Source organism: Chaetomium strumarium (genome assembly GCF_033439665.1).
Source record: "Chaetomium strumarium strain CBS 333.67 chromosome Unknown B0T15scaffold_7, whole genome shotgun sequence".
Lineage (NCBI taxonomy): Eukaryota > Fungi > Ascomycota > Sordariomycetes > Sordariales > Chaetomiaceae > Chaetomium > Chaetomium strumarium.
The window spans coordinates 1,071,296-1,086,129 of record NW_026944435.1 but is presented as its reverse complement, the minus strand read 5'-3'; the positions used below and the strand labels follow the sequence as shown (position 1 = coordinate 1,086,129).

The 14,834-nt window shown below is 55.4% G+C and overlaps 4 protein-coding genes across 4 annotated transcripts; 2 read left to right on the top strand and 2 right to left on the bottom strand.

The window, feature by feature from the left end:
- Positions 1–423: 423 nt before the first annotated feature.
- B0T15DRAFT_514292 (uncharacterized protein) lies at positions 424–1,018 on the top strand (the record flags this gene model as incomplete). The annotated part of the gene is made up of 2 exons (XM_062868108.1): positions 424–554; positions 643–1,018. The coding sequence occupies 2 exons, from the start codon at positions 424–426 to the stop codon at positions 1,016–1,018; spliced, it is 507 nt and encodes a 168-aa protein (XP_062718025.1).
- A 1,054-nt stretch (positions 1,019–2,072) lies between these two features.
- B0T15DRAFT_422194 (P-loop containing nucleoside triphosphate hydrolase protein) lies at positions 2,073–5,369 on the bottom strand. Its single transcript, XM_062865566.1, has 5 exons — positions 5,087–5,369; positions 4,938–5,021; positions 4,636–4,885; positions 3,089–4,580; positions 2,073–3,024 (listed from the first exon to the last, which is right to left on the bottom strand). Exons 1-5 carry the CDS (start codon positions 5,134–5,136, stop codon positions 2,432–2,434), a joined length of 2,469 nt encoding a protein of 822 aa, XP_062718024.1. The 5' UTR covers positions 5,137–5,369; the 3' UTR covers positions 2,073–2,431.
- A 4,127-nt stretch (positions 5,370–9,496) lies between these two features.
- Positions 9,497–13,585, top strand: B0T15DRAFT_403256 (uncharacterized protein; the record flags this gene model as incomplete). Its single annotated transcript, XM_062865197.1, has 4 exons — positions 9,497–11,574; positions 12,520–12,609; positions 13,087–13,245; positions 13,423–13,585. 4 exons carry the CDS (start codon positions 9,497–9,499, stop codon positions 13,583–13,585), a joined length of 2,490 nt encoding a protein of 829 aa, XP_062718023.1.
- B0T15DRAFT_561962 (small COPII coat GTPase sar1) lies at positions 13,580–14,467 on the bottom strand (the record flags this gene model as incomplete). The annotated part of the gene is made up of 2 exons (XM_062870563.1): positions 13,580–13,959; positions 14,041–14,467. The coding sequence occupies 2 exons, from the start codon at positions 14,465–14,467 to the stop codon at positions 13,823–13,825; spliced, it is 564 nt and encodes a 187-aa protein (XP_062718022.1). The 3' UTR covers positions 13,580–13,822.
- Positions 14,468–14,834: the final 367 nt, after the last annotated feature.

The following is a 14,834-nucleotide window of genomic DNA, read 5'->3' as shown; positions in this document are numbered from 1 at the left end:
AGTTAACTAACGGGTCAGTGCGGGTGTAGTCAGCTACATTCAGCCTTGCTAGAGCAGCGACAGCCTCGCGCAGCATTCAGCGAACCGCCAACTTGCCACACGCGTCTTCTATCAACCTTTGACTTATCAGTTTCTGCTCCCAGGCTACGCTCCGATTGTAATCAAGCCCTCAGATACAGATACCCCAGTTTCGCATAGTCGGGGTGTCCTCCAGCTCTCTTAAGGAGGTTTCAGCGCCGCCGCATTGTGCAACTTGAAGCAGCAAGAGTCCCGTCAAGCTGCTGCTGCTCATACACGCAAGCAAACGCCAACAAAGCCTGGCCTGCTTGCCTGCGATTGGAGCCGGAATAGACACCAGAGAGTTTCACTTCCGGACCATCTCCCGCACGTTGTACCTCTCGCCTCCTCAACCCTGCCAGAACGATGTCGAGCCAAAACCCGACCACACCCGTCAAGGTGCCCTCGTCGGCTGCCAACTACACCGCAGCCACACTCGACCAAGATTTGAGATCGCAGATCAACTCAATACTAATAAAAGAGGGCCATGTTACGAAGTAAGCTTGCCTCGTCTTCAGCGCGTCTCCGAGGGCACACCACCATGCGAAGGCACCTCGAAACAAGTCTAACGCTGCTCCCTATCAGAATCCAAGAACACCTCCTCCACGCGCTGCACGCCCACCCTTCCAACTGGCCCACAACCATACAAAATCACGCACTTGCGCTCCTCCGCTCCGGAGACGTCACCACCTTCCCCGCCCTGCTGCGCCGCGTCATTGAAGACGTCCGGCAAGACACGGCCCTGTCTCCCAATGCCAACGGCAGCAAGGCCGCCAACGGGGATGCCGAGGAGAACGGCAGCGGTGGGGTAAATGGCCGAAAGAGCGAAGGCATCAATGGCGTCGGCAGCAACGCCAGACCCAGCCTCGCCGTCCCCCAGTCCGTCGTCGAACAAGCACTCAAGGTAACCCGCGAATGCCTGGAGTCGGTTTGCGAGATAGACGAGAACGGGACGACATGAAGACCGAGTCCCGCAGGTAGGAGACAAGCAGCGGCGAAAACAACAAGAATGGCAACGCCGGGGCAAACGAGGGGACGAGCCAAGTTCGACCGGATCAATATTCTCTCTCCATGCGGGACTATACAGGATGCGACAGCATACCGCAAATGACGACCACGTGTGACCCCCTCAACCCAACAAAGCATGACGGCTGCTGCTACTAGCAGCGCGGCGCGACCGAGAATTACCACTAAGCGGAGCCGTTTCGATGGGGGAGAGGTCCTAGGCTTTGATGCGGTAGATACCCACCCGATGAGCTGTGAAAGGGGACCACTAAGGAGACTCAACTGGATTTAGGTGGGAATTAGATGATGAAGCGCAGGAGGGCACGGCATGCTTGCCCCGGTAATGCCGACTCGTGTCAAAGATAACCCCTCCGAACAGTACCAAGATTGGACGGGGAGCAGGTGTAAATAGTATCAGCCATGAGAGAGACGATCATGATTTCCTTTAGTTGCCAGTCTCCGCCCAGAAGCCAGGCTCGATGTATTGGTCAGTATCTCTCAACTTGAAGAGAATGCCTGGTCCTCCGTAGTCATCGGTAGATGCCGGGGAGACAAACTTCGCCCCCGTTTCAGCTCAGGCTTTAGTTGGTTATGTACATAATAACAACAAGGCTCAAGTCTATATGATATGATATCTCCCTTTAAGCCACAGCTCCCTATCCACCCTGCCCTGTTCGACATGGCATATTTTACGACATCTTCCTCCTGCAAGGGTAACTTGAATTGCATCTCAGCTCGCAGTGTCACGTTCTGATGCCGCTGCCTCCATCCTGTGTGTCTTCCACAAAGTTACTGCCACCGGACTGCCCACGGATACACGCTCCGGTGCAAGTCTGATATAATAAGGTAGGTAATGTGAGAGCTTAATAGAAATGCTGTAAGTTAATGCCTAGTCTGCTTTCTGGCTGGAGGATGGTGCTGGATCCCATGGCCACACAAACTGTCAGCTCAGGCCGTGTGAACCAACACAAGGCCAAACACATAGAGATAAGGGGTGAGCCACAAGCATTGAGGTCAAAACGGGGATAGTGATAGGTCCCAATCTATAAACTGCCTTGAGTGCACTACCTGAACGAACCTGTCTTCCCATGATCTACGGACCTCCTTCTAAGGTAGTACCGAACTCCGCCTCCCAGGCCCAGCAGAGCAATCGATTCCATCCATCTAGCCAGGAAAGACAGGCGAAGTAAGGTAGCTAGCTTTAGCTGTAGCCAGTGGTGTTGTCCCCGGTTCTCTGCAGGCGATCAATCACGTGAAATCATGATTTCATGATTATCAAGGAAAAACTTAAAATACACAAAGATGTCAGAACCTCCTTCCGATAGCGCCAAGCACGCCTATCCGGACTGCGCAGGCGACTGTGCGCTGCTTAGTCGTAGAGGCCGTCGTCGTTACCGGCATCGCCGAACGAGTTGGCCGCACCGCCGTTGTTGCTTGAGCCCCCGGCGCCGCCTTCGGGGAACTTAAAGTAGGCACCAGGACCGGCGTTCTTCATCTGCTGAGCGAACGCCTCGTACCGCCGGATCTCAACGTCGCTGACGGAGCGGCGAGCCATCTGCATGGCCTCCTCGAAGTGCCGTTTGGTGAGCTCGGGAACGGGATCCTCCTCGTCCTCCATCTCGACATCCTCGCCGGCAGCCTCACGCTCCTTGGTCCGTTGGATCTCCGCGGTGATGGACTCCTTGATAGCCAGCTTGACGGCACGCTGTGTGATGAAACCCAGATCGGCACCAGAGAAGCCGTGAGTCTTAGAAGCGATGTACTGCAGATCAACATCGGCAGCCACAGGGGTCTTGCGCAGCTGCGCCTTGAGAATGCCCAAGCGGCCAGGCTCATCGGGCAGAGGCACATAGATGAGCGAATCCAAACGGCCGGGACGGCACAGCGCAGGGTCAAGCTGCTCCGGTCGGTTGGTAGCGCCGATGACGAAGACGTTCTTCTTCGAGGTCATGCCATCCATTTCTAAAGTAGTCACACTGTTAATATAAAGGTAGTGAAGGGGAAGGGTTGACGTGAACTGCCTTACCTGTCAGGAGCTGATTGACAACACGGTCGGACGCACCGCCAGCATCGCCAACAGAGCCACCACGAGCCTTAGCAATGGAATCCAGTTCATCAAGGAATACGACGCAAGGCGCAGCCGCACGAGCCTTGTCGAAGATGTCACGGATGTTGCTCTCCGACTCGCCGAACCACATGGAAAGCAGCTCGGGACCCTTGACAGAGATGAAGTTCGCCGAGCACTCGTTGGCGACAGCCTTGGCCAACATAGTCTTACCCGTACCGGGCGGGCCATAGAACAGGACACCGCGAGACGGCGAGAGACCGAACTTGAGGAACTTCTCCGGGTGGTCGACGGGGTACTGGACGCTCTCTTTGAGCTCCTGCTTGACGGTCTCGAGACCGCCAATGTCTTCCCAGCGGACGTTGGGAGTCTCGACAACGGCGACTTCGCGCAGAGCCGACGGATTGGACACGCCCAGGGCGAACCGGAAGTTGTCCATGGTGACGCCGAGCGAATCCAGGACTTCAGCATCGATCGTATCTTCATCAAGGTCGATGAGATCCATCTTTTCGCGGATCTGCTGCATCGCGGCCTCAGAGCAAAGAGCGGCGATATCGGAACCAACATAGCCGTGTGTCTCGGCCGCGATCTGCTCAAGATCGACGTCATCTCCCAGCTTCATGTTCTTGGTGTGGATCTGAAGAATCTCTAGACGCCCGGTCGGGTCGGGGATGCCGATGTCAACTTCACGATCGAAGCGGCCAAAACGCCGCAGAGCAGGGTCAATGGAGTTGGGCCGATTGGTCGCTGCCATGACCACAACGTTGGACCGCGCCTTCATGCCGTCCATCAACGTGAGGAGTTGAGACACAACACGTCGCTCGACCTCGCCGTTCGTCTTCTCACGCTTGGGAGCGATTGAATCAATCTCATCAATGAAGATGATGGCCGGGGAGTTCTTCTCGGCCTCCTCGAAAGCCTTTCTCAAGTTCGACTCCGATTCACCCGCCATCTTGGACATGATTTCCGGACCGTTGATCAGAAAGAAGAACGCGCCCGTCTCGTTGGCGACGGCGCGAGCCATCAACGTCTTACCCGTACCCGGGGGGCCGTAGAGGAGTACACCCCGAGGAGGCTTGATGCCGATAGACTTGAAAAGCTGCGGATGCCGCAACGGCAACTCGACCATTTCGCGGATCTGAGCCATTTGCTTACGGCAGCCGCCGATGTCGTCGTATCCGACCTCGTTCAAATTGTTCTCCTCTTCTTCACGCTGAATGGGCTCTCCCTCGCAATGGATAACCGTGTCCTGGGCCACGATACCATATTCGGGCGGGTCGACTTCGACGACCTTGAACTCCACTTGTCTCATGCCGCCACGCACGATGAAGAGATCGCCTTGCCTAACGGGCCGGTAGGCCTCCCGGAAATAGGGAGCAAGGAAAACGTCGAAAAGGGACCCGGTGAGGCCCTCGACGGTATCGGCGATAGGCAAAACCGCAATACGCTTGGCCTAGTTTGGCTGTCAGTACCGTGGTTGAGGCTGTCTGCTGTGGCTTGATACTCACATATTTGATGTCCGGGCACGGATGAATAGTGATGATGTCGCCGTGCTTCACCCGCAGGTTATGGCGGACGACCCGGTTGATGCGGGCGCTGCCGTCATCCAAATCATCGTCCGCCAAAACGATCAGAACCGTGTCTTTTCTCTTCTTTCCCCGAACCAGCACCGTGTCGCCACGGAACAGTTGGAGCGCCTCCATGGTATTATTCGACAGTGCGATGATGGAATTGTCATCGTTAACAGCGTCGGTGACCCTACCGTTCGTCAGCTGGTCGTCAAGAAAGTCCTGGACGCTGGTTTCCATACATTAATTGGTTAGGCTTCTTCTTTTTTTTTAGGATGGCAGTAGCCGTGTCATCCTCATCCTTGCGTTCGGCACCGGACGCATCGCTAAATCGCTGGTCAGTCGACCATGCACCTCCAAAATGTACGGACATCACCGGATTGTCACCTACGTCAAGTTGACCTTCTTCTTTTGCTCGTGATGATCAGGCTCGGGAGCCATCTTGTCGCTCGGATGTGTGAAGTGCGGAGATGGAGGGGTCAAGAAAGGTGTGCTGAGAGTGTTGCGAGAAGAAGTTTGTCTCACACAACGCAGCGGATGAAAGTTTGATGGGGGAGGACGTTTGGGAGAAAGAAGAATTTTGGTGGTGAGGAAAGCCTTTAAATGTGGCGGCCTTCGTTGGATGTTCGAGGCGATTTAAGTCGGTAGGTTGGCCTCTGGTTTGGAGGAGCAACGGCGGCGAACTACTTCAGGCGGCCATACAGATGACGACTTGCGGAGCCTGGGCGGCGACGTCTGTGCGCCAGCACGTGAGATGTGGCCAAAGCTTCGATGCTCGGGCCCAATCATTCGCCGTGGTGCTTAGAAAGCGGGGCGTTCCAACTGCTTCGATTCAACAAACTTGGAGCCTGCTGAGTAAATGCGGCGTTTGCTGAGGCGACCATGGCGTCAAGAATTCTATCGAACTGTAGAAAATGCTCATTTCATCCGCTCTTCTGACGCATGGCGCATCCGTACCGCATAGATAGAGTGCCCGTGCGACTGCAGTCTCTGAAGGCCTCTGACGACACCATTGATTCATCACCATTCTGGCATTCACCTCCCGCGAATAACCGTGACTTCACAAGCCCAGAAGTTAGCTGCTATCGATACCAGCCTCAGTCTGTCTAGATGGCAAGGTACTCGCACTGATAAAACGTTCGGTATTGGTCAAAGCCACTGCAGACTGCAGATGGTCCCGCGGTCACTTATTAGGCGCAGTTTTGTTTGCCGGCAACCTGCCGTGTTAGTTGAGCAGCAAGTTTCGGTTTGGAACTCGAGACTCCTGCTTCCAGACTTCGTCTTGCAGAGCTGCTCTTGAGAACCTTCTGTCCTTGCGGACACAGAGTACCGAGTGCCATACACTTGACCTGAGCTCTGCGGATAGAAGGCAATATGGGCTTGATCGCCTTGACCCAGTACCACAGCCTCTCCAAATCATGTGTGTCTATGGGTGAAACCGCCAAATGACACTTCTCCCTTTGTTGACATGGCGGGAGTGTCTTGGTGAGATCAAGGAGTTGACTTGAGCGCTATGAGCCATCGCTGAGGTAACACTGGAGCTAGAAATGGTAGTCTTGCCGTCCGCATACAGCTTGTCCTTGCTGCTGGGCGAGTAGTTGAAGACGGAAACATGCGGTGCCTGGGCGCAAGACCGACTTGCGATGGTCTTGCAGGACAAACCGATGTCGGGCCGGAGAGATAGCCACAAGTAAGCCTCAATGAACGCAGCGAACACAACTTTGTGTCGGTCTATGGGGAGTTTTGGTATGTAAAGGACCTGGGGTCTTCGACCTTCCCGACGTATCACTCAACCTCATCGGTCATCTAGCTGGTAGTTGACGACCAGACATCGACACAACTCGCTTTCACATCGGCGGAGAGTCCCCACGACAGAGGAGGACTGCCACGATGGGAAGGTGTTCTCTCGAACATGAAGTACACTGCTTCGACTATTAGGTAGGTAGTTACTGCGGCGAACCCCCGAAGTGGTTGGCGTGGGAGGTGCGAACAAGGCATGGGGCCAGCATCAAGTAAGCTCTCGAAGTGTGCAGGCAACAACGCCGCGAGGGCGGACATAAGGCCGTTGATTCGAGTAGGTTACCGGGTTTCACATCTCCCGAGCTGCTTCAGAAATATATCTGCCTTCAAGACACCGCCAACCTGAGGAACCCTGCGCCGATCCTTTGACATCCATCGGACGACGGTTCCAAGTGGCACAGCTTCACCGGGAAATTTGGCTGCCACCAACCAATGGAGTCGTCAGGCCTGGCTGATATCATTATTCTAAACGCCTCTGAAGACCGCATCACACCTAACAGGTTCAGATACCTCATGCAGTATTCACCAGTGTTGTACCAACGTAATACTAGGTATGTAGAGAACCGCAAGCGAGACCAACAGCCCCACCACCGTTGGTACGCCGGGCAAGCACCACGTGGGGGAGACAGCAGACGGTACACAGTACCTAAGTCGGCATACCAAACCGTTATGACCAGCGACTCGAGCGAGAGCGGTATCGCGGTCCAGAAGCGCCTCCATCAATGCGATTGGCTACGAAGCGCCCCGTCCCGGTTGGTGTGCAATTGCTTGTGTGCGGAGGAGCATACGCGGCATGGAGGCGTAGCATGGCCGAATCTCCCTTCCCGATCAGGCACCACAATTCGTGAGCTGTTCCCTCGACTGAGAGCAAACGGCTTCTCCCGCACCGAAGCCGTTGCCGTAGACTTGTTGGTCGTGTTCGCTGGTAGTGATGCGCAGACAGGTTCATAGTATACCTATACCTGACCCATCGTGGCGTTCGATCGTTAGCGTGCTGCTGATCTCCGTTCTCCGTCGCCAAGAAAAGAGGGCAGCTACCCAACATGGAAGCTTCTTCCGGCTGGGCGCATGCGCTGTCCAGGAGAGTGGGTGGTGAGAAAAGACCCTTGCAGGATGGAGTGACTGCAGGCAGACTGTAAATCCCCATGCCTGCGTAGGGCTCAAGCGAGAGTATGCTTGTATGAATGATTACCAAGAGACCTGAAATGGCCAGGACGAAGTGGAAGGGCCACCTAATAATCTCGTCTCCGAGGTACAGTATGTACAGGTTGTGGCGGACTGGAAATAAGGTAATAACTCCGTTGTTGAACGCTTACTATTACGGACACAATAACACAACTGACCCCCGAATGCAACGAATATGTAAGGTACCTATCTTGATACTCAAGATCTGATCGAACTTGGAGAGTGTCCAGTCCTGGCCAAATCGTTCAAGAAATTGATTCACCCCGAGGCCGCCGGTTCTCCTCCCCGCGCCTCCCTCCGCTTCGGGCACCATGTGGCCGGCAATTGGCAGTTACGGGTAGGGGAGTGGTATCTTCCTAGACCTGACGGCCCCGGAGTCCGGGCCCACCTCGTGCGCTTGACGGGCTTTAGCCTAGGGCTGGCCCACCACAACCCCACAGCAGCATGGTGCAACAGGGCTGAGATTGGAAGGAACGGTTCTCGAGAAGTGCGAGAACACTGCATCGTACCTTCCATCCGTGGAAGGTTCACACCTAGCACTGCCTCCCATCAATAAGCAGCCCCAATATGCGACAACTCTCGAAAGATGAACCTGGAACTTGGGCCAGTATTCCTCACGTCACTTCCAACGAGCATGTTTTCGCCCTTCTATACCTGCACTGCCTGGTATTTAAGTACTTTGAACTCTGCTTCCATGACTGCCGGTGTTCTTCACTTCCATTGGCTACGGTACAACGACGTACGAAGAAGTGCTAGGTACTAGTAGTTACCTTGTTAGCGAGAGTGACATCGCCTCTTTGGTGCTCGTTCCGCTGTCAAATGGATCCTGCAATCGGCAGTGCCAGGCTCACAGTCATATTGGTCGATTAACGTTCAACACTGCCGCAGTGCTGCAGAACTGCCAGAACTCAGCTACGGGTGGTACAACTACACAGTAGATGTCCATAGGCCGGATACCATGGATTCTGTGCATACCCCTGCCCAGCAACTCGCCCGCGAGACCGGGACAGCCAAATCGTCTACTACTGTGATAGGTTATCCCCGTGCGGCACAATCTCACACCCATGGCCACGGGTACCGCTAAGGCTAGGAGTCTAGGACCCGCACCTCCAAGTAAGACCCCCTTCCTGCCCCATCTCACCCGTCTTGCCCATGACTGGCGGAACCCCCGGCTGGCAGGCATGGTCAGATCCTTAAACGACCATTTTAAGCAATAACACGCCTGGTTCGTACCCATCGGAGAAGACGGTCTGGAGGGACTCTCACCTGCGTTTATTATATGGGGGGCGTTGGCCGCGTCTCGTCCCCGCCCTAAAGTCTATCCTCGGACCCTGTTCGGTCTCACCACTCTTCGATCAACACACTTACTATAGTAGGACAAGACCATCAGACAGCGCGAGGGAACCGGATCCAAGCGACGGAAGTGGAGTGGGAGAAGCATCGATATGGTGTTCAACGACGATTCACCCGGTTCGAGCGCTCAGCCCGCGCATTCAGGGAGGAAAGGATCCAAGAAGGTCAGGACCGGCTGTATAACATGCAAGTAAGTGCCAGTGTGCCCGTGGATCTTGCCATACTCCCCCCGTGCCCGGTGGCGCCGGCCGCCGGTGCCAACCGACGGGCAACTTTCCGGAGAGTGGGGAAAGAGAGGAGAAGCACGGAGCAACCGCAAGTCACTGAGGCATCATTGCTGACTTCGGACTTTGTTTTGGTGCGGGTCAGGATCCGCAAGGTGAAATGCGACGAAGCGAAGCCTTACTGCATGCGCTGCACCAAGACCGGCCGAAGGTGCGATGGCTACCTGGACGGCAAAACTATGGCCCAACGACGGCGCCGGGCCGCCGGGCAGGGCGTCAGCGAGGTTGGGCACATGCGGACGCCCACAGCACCGCCGGCGCCATTCTACGACTGGGCGTCGTCGGATGAGAGGCGAGCCTTCCACTTCTTCCAGCACGTCACGGCGCCCTGTCTGTCTGGCGACCTCGACAGCGCCTTCTGGCGCGTGCTGGTTCTACAGATATCCCAATCCGAGCCGGCCGTTAAGCACGCCATTCTCGCCGTCAGCAGCCTGCACGAGAGCATGATACAGGCCGCCACGATGACTCCCTACCTCAGTTCGGAAGATCGGAGCTCCTTCGCCCTGTATCAGTACAACCGGGCTATCGCCTGCCTGTTGGACCAGATGCGCACCGTCGATGCGCGGCCGCTGGTTCCCCTCCTGACATGTGTTCTCTTTGTATGCATCGAGTTCATGCAGAGCAAGGACAGGCCGTCGCTCCTCCATCTCACACAGGGCGGCCAGATTTTGAGCCAGCTTGCCCGTAAGGCATCGACGCCGAATCCTGAGATCGACCTCATCAAACAGCACCTGGTGCCCATGTACACAAGACTGAGCCTCACGTTGCTCATGTTCAGCGGCGAAGCTGCCGCGATACCGACGCCTCTCAAGACCTTGACCGAGGTGCCCGTGGTATTTGAGACGATAGACGAGGTTAGATACGTACTCTATGACTTTATGCACGAGTGTCTTCGGTTCGCCAAGAAGACGCACGCAGCCAAGATTGTTGAGATTCCCGACGAGCAACTGCGGGAATTCGAGGATGAACGGGATCGCCTCCTGAGGAAGCTTGCCAAGTTCAACGTCGCCTTCTCGCTGTACCGGTCAACAAGATGTCGGGATCCGCCAGCCGGTTCAATTGCCTTGATCCAGATCCACGTCCACACGACCTACATCTGGGTCTCCACAGCGCTCAGCAAGCACGAGACAGTCTTTGACGATTTCGTCGACACCTTCTCAGCCATCATCCCGCTGGCCAAAGATTTCCTTGACTCCTTCGCACCTCATCCCACAAATCAGGGGGAAACCGCAGCGCCTGGGCCGCCAACAGCCGACACGCGCCGGTTCAGCGCCATGTTCACTTTTGACATGCACATCATCGCGCCGCTCTACTTCGTGGCCGCCAAGTGTAGACACCCGATTGTCCGACGCGCCGCACTCGACCTCCTCCGACGGAACCCGACGCGGCGTGAGAACATGTGGCGGGCTGACGTTTGGGCCGACATTGCAGACCGGACGATGCGGCTCGAGGAGAAGCATCTGCGGCATACAAGCAGTCAGCAAATATCTCGACGCCCCTCGCCTCCCGAGCTGCCGGCGCTCCTACCCCTCTCTTCCAGCCAAAGTGAAGTGCCATGGGCTGCCAGCCTGTCAAATGCACTTTTTCCAGAGACATTCAACTCATTTGGTCATGGGGCACCCTTCGGAGGGACACCCTTCGGCAGCTTTGACACTGCGCAGGCGCCGGTGACGTCCTCCGGCTCCTCGCCCTCGACTACCGGGAGTGCGGCAGACCTGGCAAGCGTAGGCGACCTCGCAGGGCACATGCCGATCGACCCGACGCTGTTGTTCGATCCGACCGAAGGGTCGACCGCTCATTCTTTCAGCATCGCACCTTCCACCGCGTCCTCGATCGACGACCACGGTGCCCCGGCCACCGCATCGACCCCTTATATTGGCACGTCTACCGAGGAGCCAACCGAACCATGGGACCTCGGTACCTCTTCGCAGCTACCGCCGGGCATCGCGCTAGAACCGCCCACGCCGTTGGAGGATAACCCGTTCGCCATGCCGTTGCCATCCAATCCACGCTCCCAGCCCCATTCGCGGTCCCACTCGCGGCAGCCGTCGCTGTCACGGAAAGCACCCTCCTCGATGGGATCTGACCGGTCTCCGCCGCTTCACCGAGCGGAGATGGATATGAGGCAGAGGCTAGCGATGCACATGCCTACTTTCCAGCCTTTCTCGGGCCTAAGTCTGGGCCAGCTAAGTCCTACGACGGGGGAGCGCAGCGCAGACGCGCCGTTTGACGTGCCTGAGAGGTTTCGAGTGCATGCGTCCATCATCGGGCCGGACGACGAGGATGGGACCAGCCTCCTGTTGTTCAGGAAGCTTGGCGGGTTACACGCAGATTGGGATGTGATGGCCGAGCATGTGTCGGTAGCGTAGGCCGAGCCGTGGAAACTTCTGGGAGACGTCGCTGTATATTCACATATCTTTGTATACATTTCGGTAGACAATTGGGGTTGAACGTCTCTTGGGCTGGGAAACACAAGGATAGATACCCGCGGCTGAAGGGCGATCTTTAGGAAGCACTGTGTAGGCTGGTCATCATCTATAACCTTGCGCAGAGGATCTGGTTGGGAAACGATGTTGAGAAGAGGGCGTATACATACATGACGATGGCCGAAGGGCTTGCTTGGGCTGGTCTTCAAGTAGCCGTTGCTCTGGGAAGCAGCAGCAGACGAGGCTTTTCCACGATTCACAGATTCAATGTAATGTTTCATAATTTCCATCAGTAGCTTCATCAAGTACCCATCAAAAGTGGTACCATATCCGCTTCACAGGCAGCTGGACCCTCTGGAGTCTGGAGATGGAACGCGGGCTCACTTACACGCTTATCTTATCAGCCCACCTTCGGAAGAGGCGGCGGTAAGCTCCAGAGAATGTTCACGAATGACATCAAGGGCAAGCCAGAGCTTCTGCACCTGATTCCCCTAGCTTCCCTTCACAAAATTGCCTCCGTTCATCTCCAACGTAAAATAGGTGCCTAGCATTTCAACCGAGCTCGGAACTGAGAAGAGGAAAAGGAGGCGCATTCCGTTCGGGCTCTAGCGGAATTGGCCTGCTACAATATATTCATACCCAGCCTTCCACGTCGCTTATTAGCCAAATTCGAGAACAACAGTTACAGACTCCCAGATAACTAAGGTACAATACATACCTTAGATTCTAATAAATGGCCCAACAACAGCCGGTTCTAGCGCCCGTGCCTAAAGTAGGCGACCGTGCGCCAACCTTGGGCAAGGACGTACAGTTTCCTCGGGACAAGCCCGTGCTGGTCGTTTTCCTCAGGCACTGCGGTTGCCCGTGTAAGTCTGCTCGCTCACCCACCACCTGCATCGCCAACCCCCACCCCCCCAATCTCTCTTTAAAGGGGCATCTCACTCATTTCCAGTTACCTTATTGAGTCACAGTCGCCGAGAAGACTTTCAAGCTGCTCACTGATCTGTCAAATCACCACCCGGAAGTCCACTGTATCGCCGTCTCGCAGTCGTCGCAGAAGGATACAGATAAGTGGTATGCCCTTCCCTTCCCTTCCTCTTCTTCTCTTCCATCCCCATCTACTGGCCCGATCCTTCATCTCCCCCCCCCCCCCCCCCCCCCCCCTTCTTTTTATTTTTGTTTATTTTTAGCCTTCTATATTTATTTTATTTTTTGACTCCCCCGCCGTAAACCGCCTCAATCCCGACCTTCGGTCTCAACACCGCTCGGATTCCAAGCAAGGCAGAAGCATAAGGTAGCTGCCTAGGTACTACCTACCTATGGCTAACAACCTCTACACGCAGGATTGTTGAAGTAGGAGGCGAGTGGGACGTCCAGGTGATCGTCGACACATCCAGGCAGCTCTACCATGCCTGGGGGCTGGGGACGGGTTCGTATTGGTACGCCTTGAATCCGCTGGCGATGTGGCATACCTGGAAGCTTGGAACTGAGGAGGGGATCTGGTAAGGGGAAACACACACACACACACACTCTCACTCTCTCTCTCTCTCTCTCTCTCTCTCTCTCTCTCTCTGCTCTTACTTTTACGCACAACCCTTGTATTTACATTTTCTCGTTTTCCTTTTTCCCCTCTCATGCATGAAAGGTGGGAAGAGCGAAACTGACGGGAACAAACAAAGGAACCGGAACGCAGAAAGCGGTAGCAAGTGGCAGATCGGGGGAGCATATGCCGTTGATGCGGGCGGGTTTGTGCGGTGGGCCAAGCCGGCGGCGAGTGCGGATGAGGTGCCGGATTTCAAGGGGGCCTTGAAGGCGTTGGAGGGGCATTGGGGGATGGCGTAGTGGGAGATGGCCCTTGTCTTGATGTCTAGGTTACTTTCAAGTTATCTTTCTTTCCCGTAGGGCCAGGCGTATTGGGTAAGCGGGTAGTTCCAGGCGTTGAGATTGAAGTCATCTGATCTGGAATGTGGCAGCCCTGATGTTGGCCCCCGAAGTAATTACATTAGAAGGGTGTATGGTGTTAGGTCTGCACCAGCCCAGGAAGTCTGGTTCTGAGATAAGTCTTTCACCTGTTCCCTACTATATCTTGCTTGCAAGCCATCCAATACCCTCCCCGTATCCCAGCCTTGCGGCTACTGAGCACATGAATACCCTGATTGGCCGGTTTTGAATTTCGTCCACCCGCAGTCGATCCCGGATGACCTGTGCCGTCGTGACTGTTTCGATGATGCGTCAGGTTAGCAATAGCATAAAGCGGCAGTAGTTATTTCAACAGACGCCGGGGAATCATCACGTACTTGCATCGGGATGGTCGATTTTATTGCCTAGCACTAAGAACGGCACTCCCTCAAGTTCCTCGGCAGCAGAGAGGGCGTGAAGTTCTGCCGCGGCTTCGTCGAATCGCTTAGTATCGTGGGCGTCGACCATGAAGACGATACCCAAGGCCCCACGGATGCTTTCTATCCATAGCTCGCGGTCTCGGTGATGACGGCCGACGTCGAGAGTGGTGAATGAAACGTTGCCCTTGATCAGCGTCTCCGAGTCTGAGCCGGGGTGCGATGTGTGCGATGTGGCCGCAGCGAAGTCCGGCACATGATCTGCACAATTTTGGAGCAGGCTTGACTTCCCGGCATGGTTGAGCCCGACGAAGACGAGCTTCGTTGGCTTGGTCCGGTAAAGTCCGAGATATGAGAGGGAGTAGTAGAACATGTGGGATGCCGCCATTGCGCGAGATGAGTTTGAAGCCGGGTTGGAAATGTTTGTGTTGGACGATCTCACGCGTCAGTCAAGTGGTTGTGATCGATGTGAAAGGATGTGGAAGGTCACTTTCCGCGGATACGCCTGTGACGTGAGGGTCTAAATACCTAGAGGATGTGGCGGGAAAAGCTTGGATCAAGCTTTGCGCGTTCGGCATAGAGTGCGTGCGTATTCGTCTGATGTCTGGCTGCGTACGGCATCTTGACGTAATGCCCTCATTCGAGAAGTTGTCTTGTTACCTCATCGTCCATACATTCATGCCCACATTTCCATCAATCTACTAGTATTTTGCCCCTTCAGCCAACGATTCTAGCCCCTTATTTGCCCTTCAGAT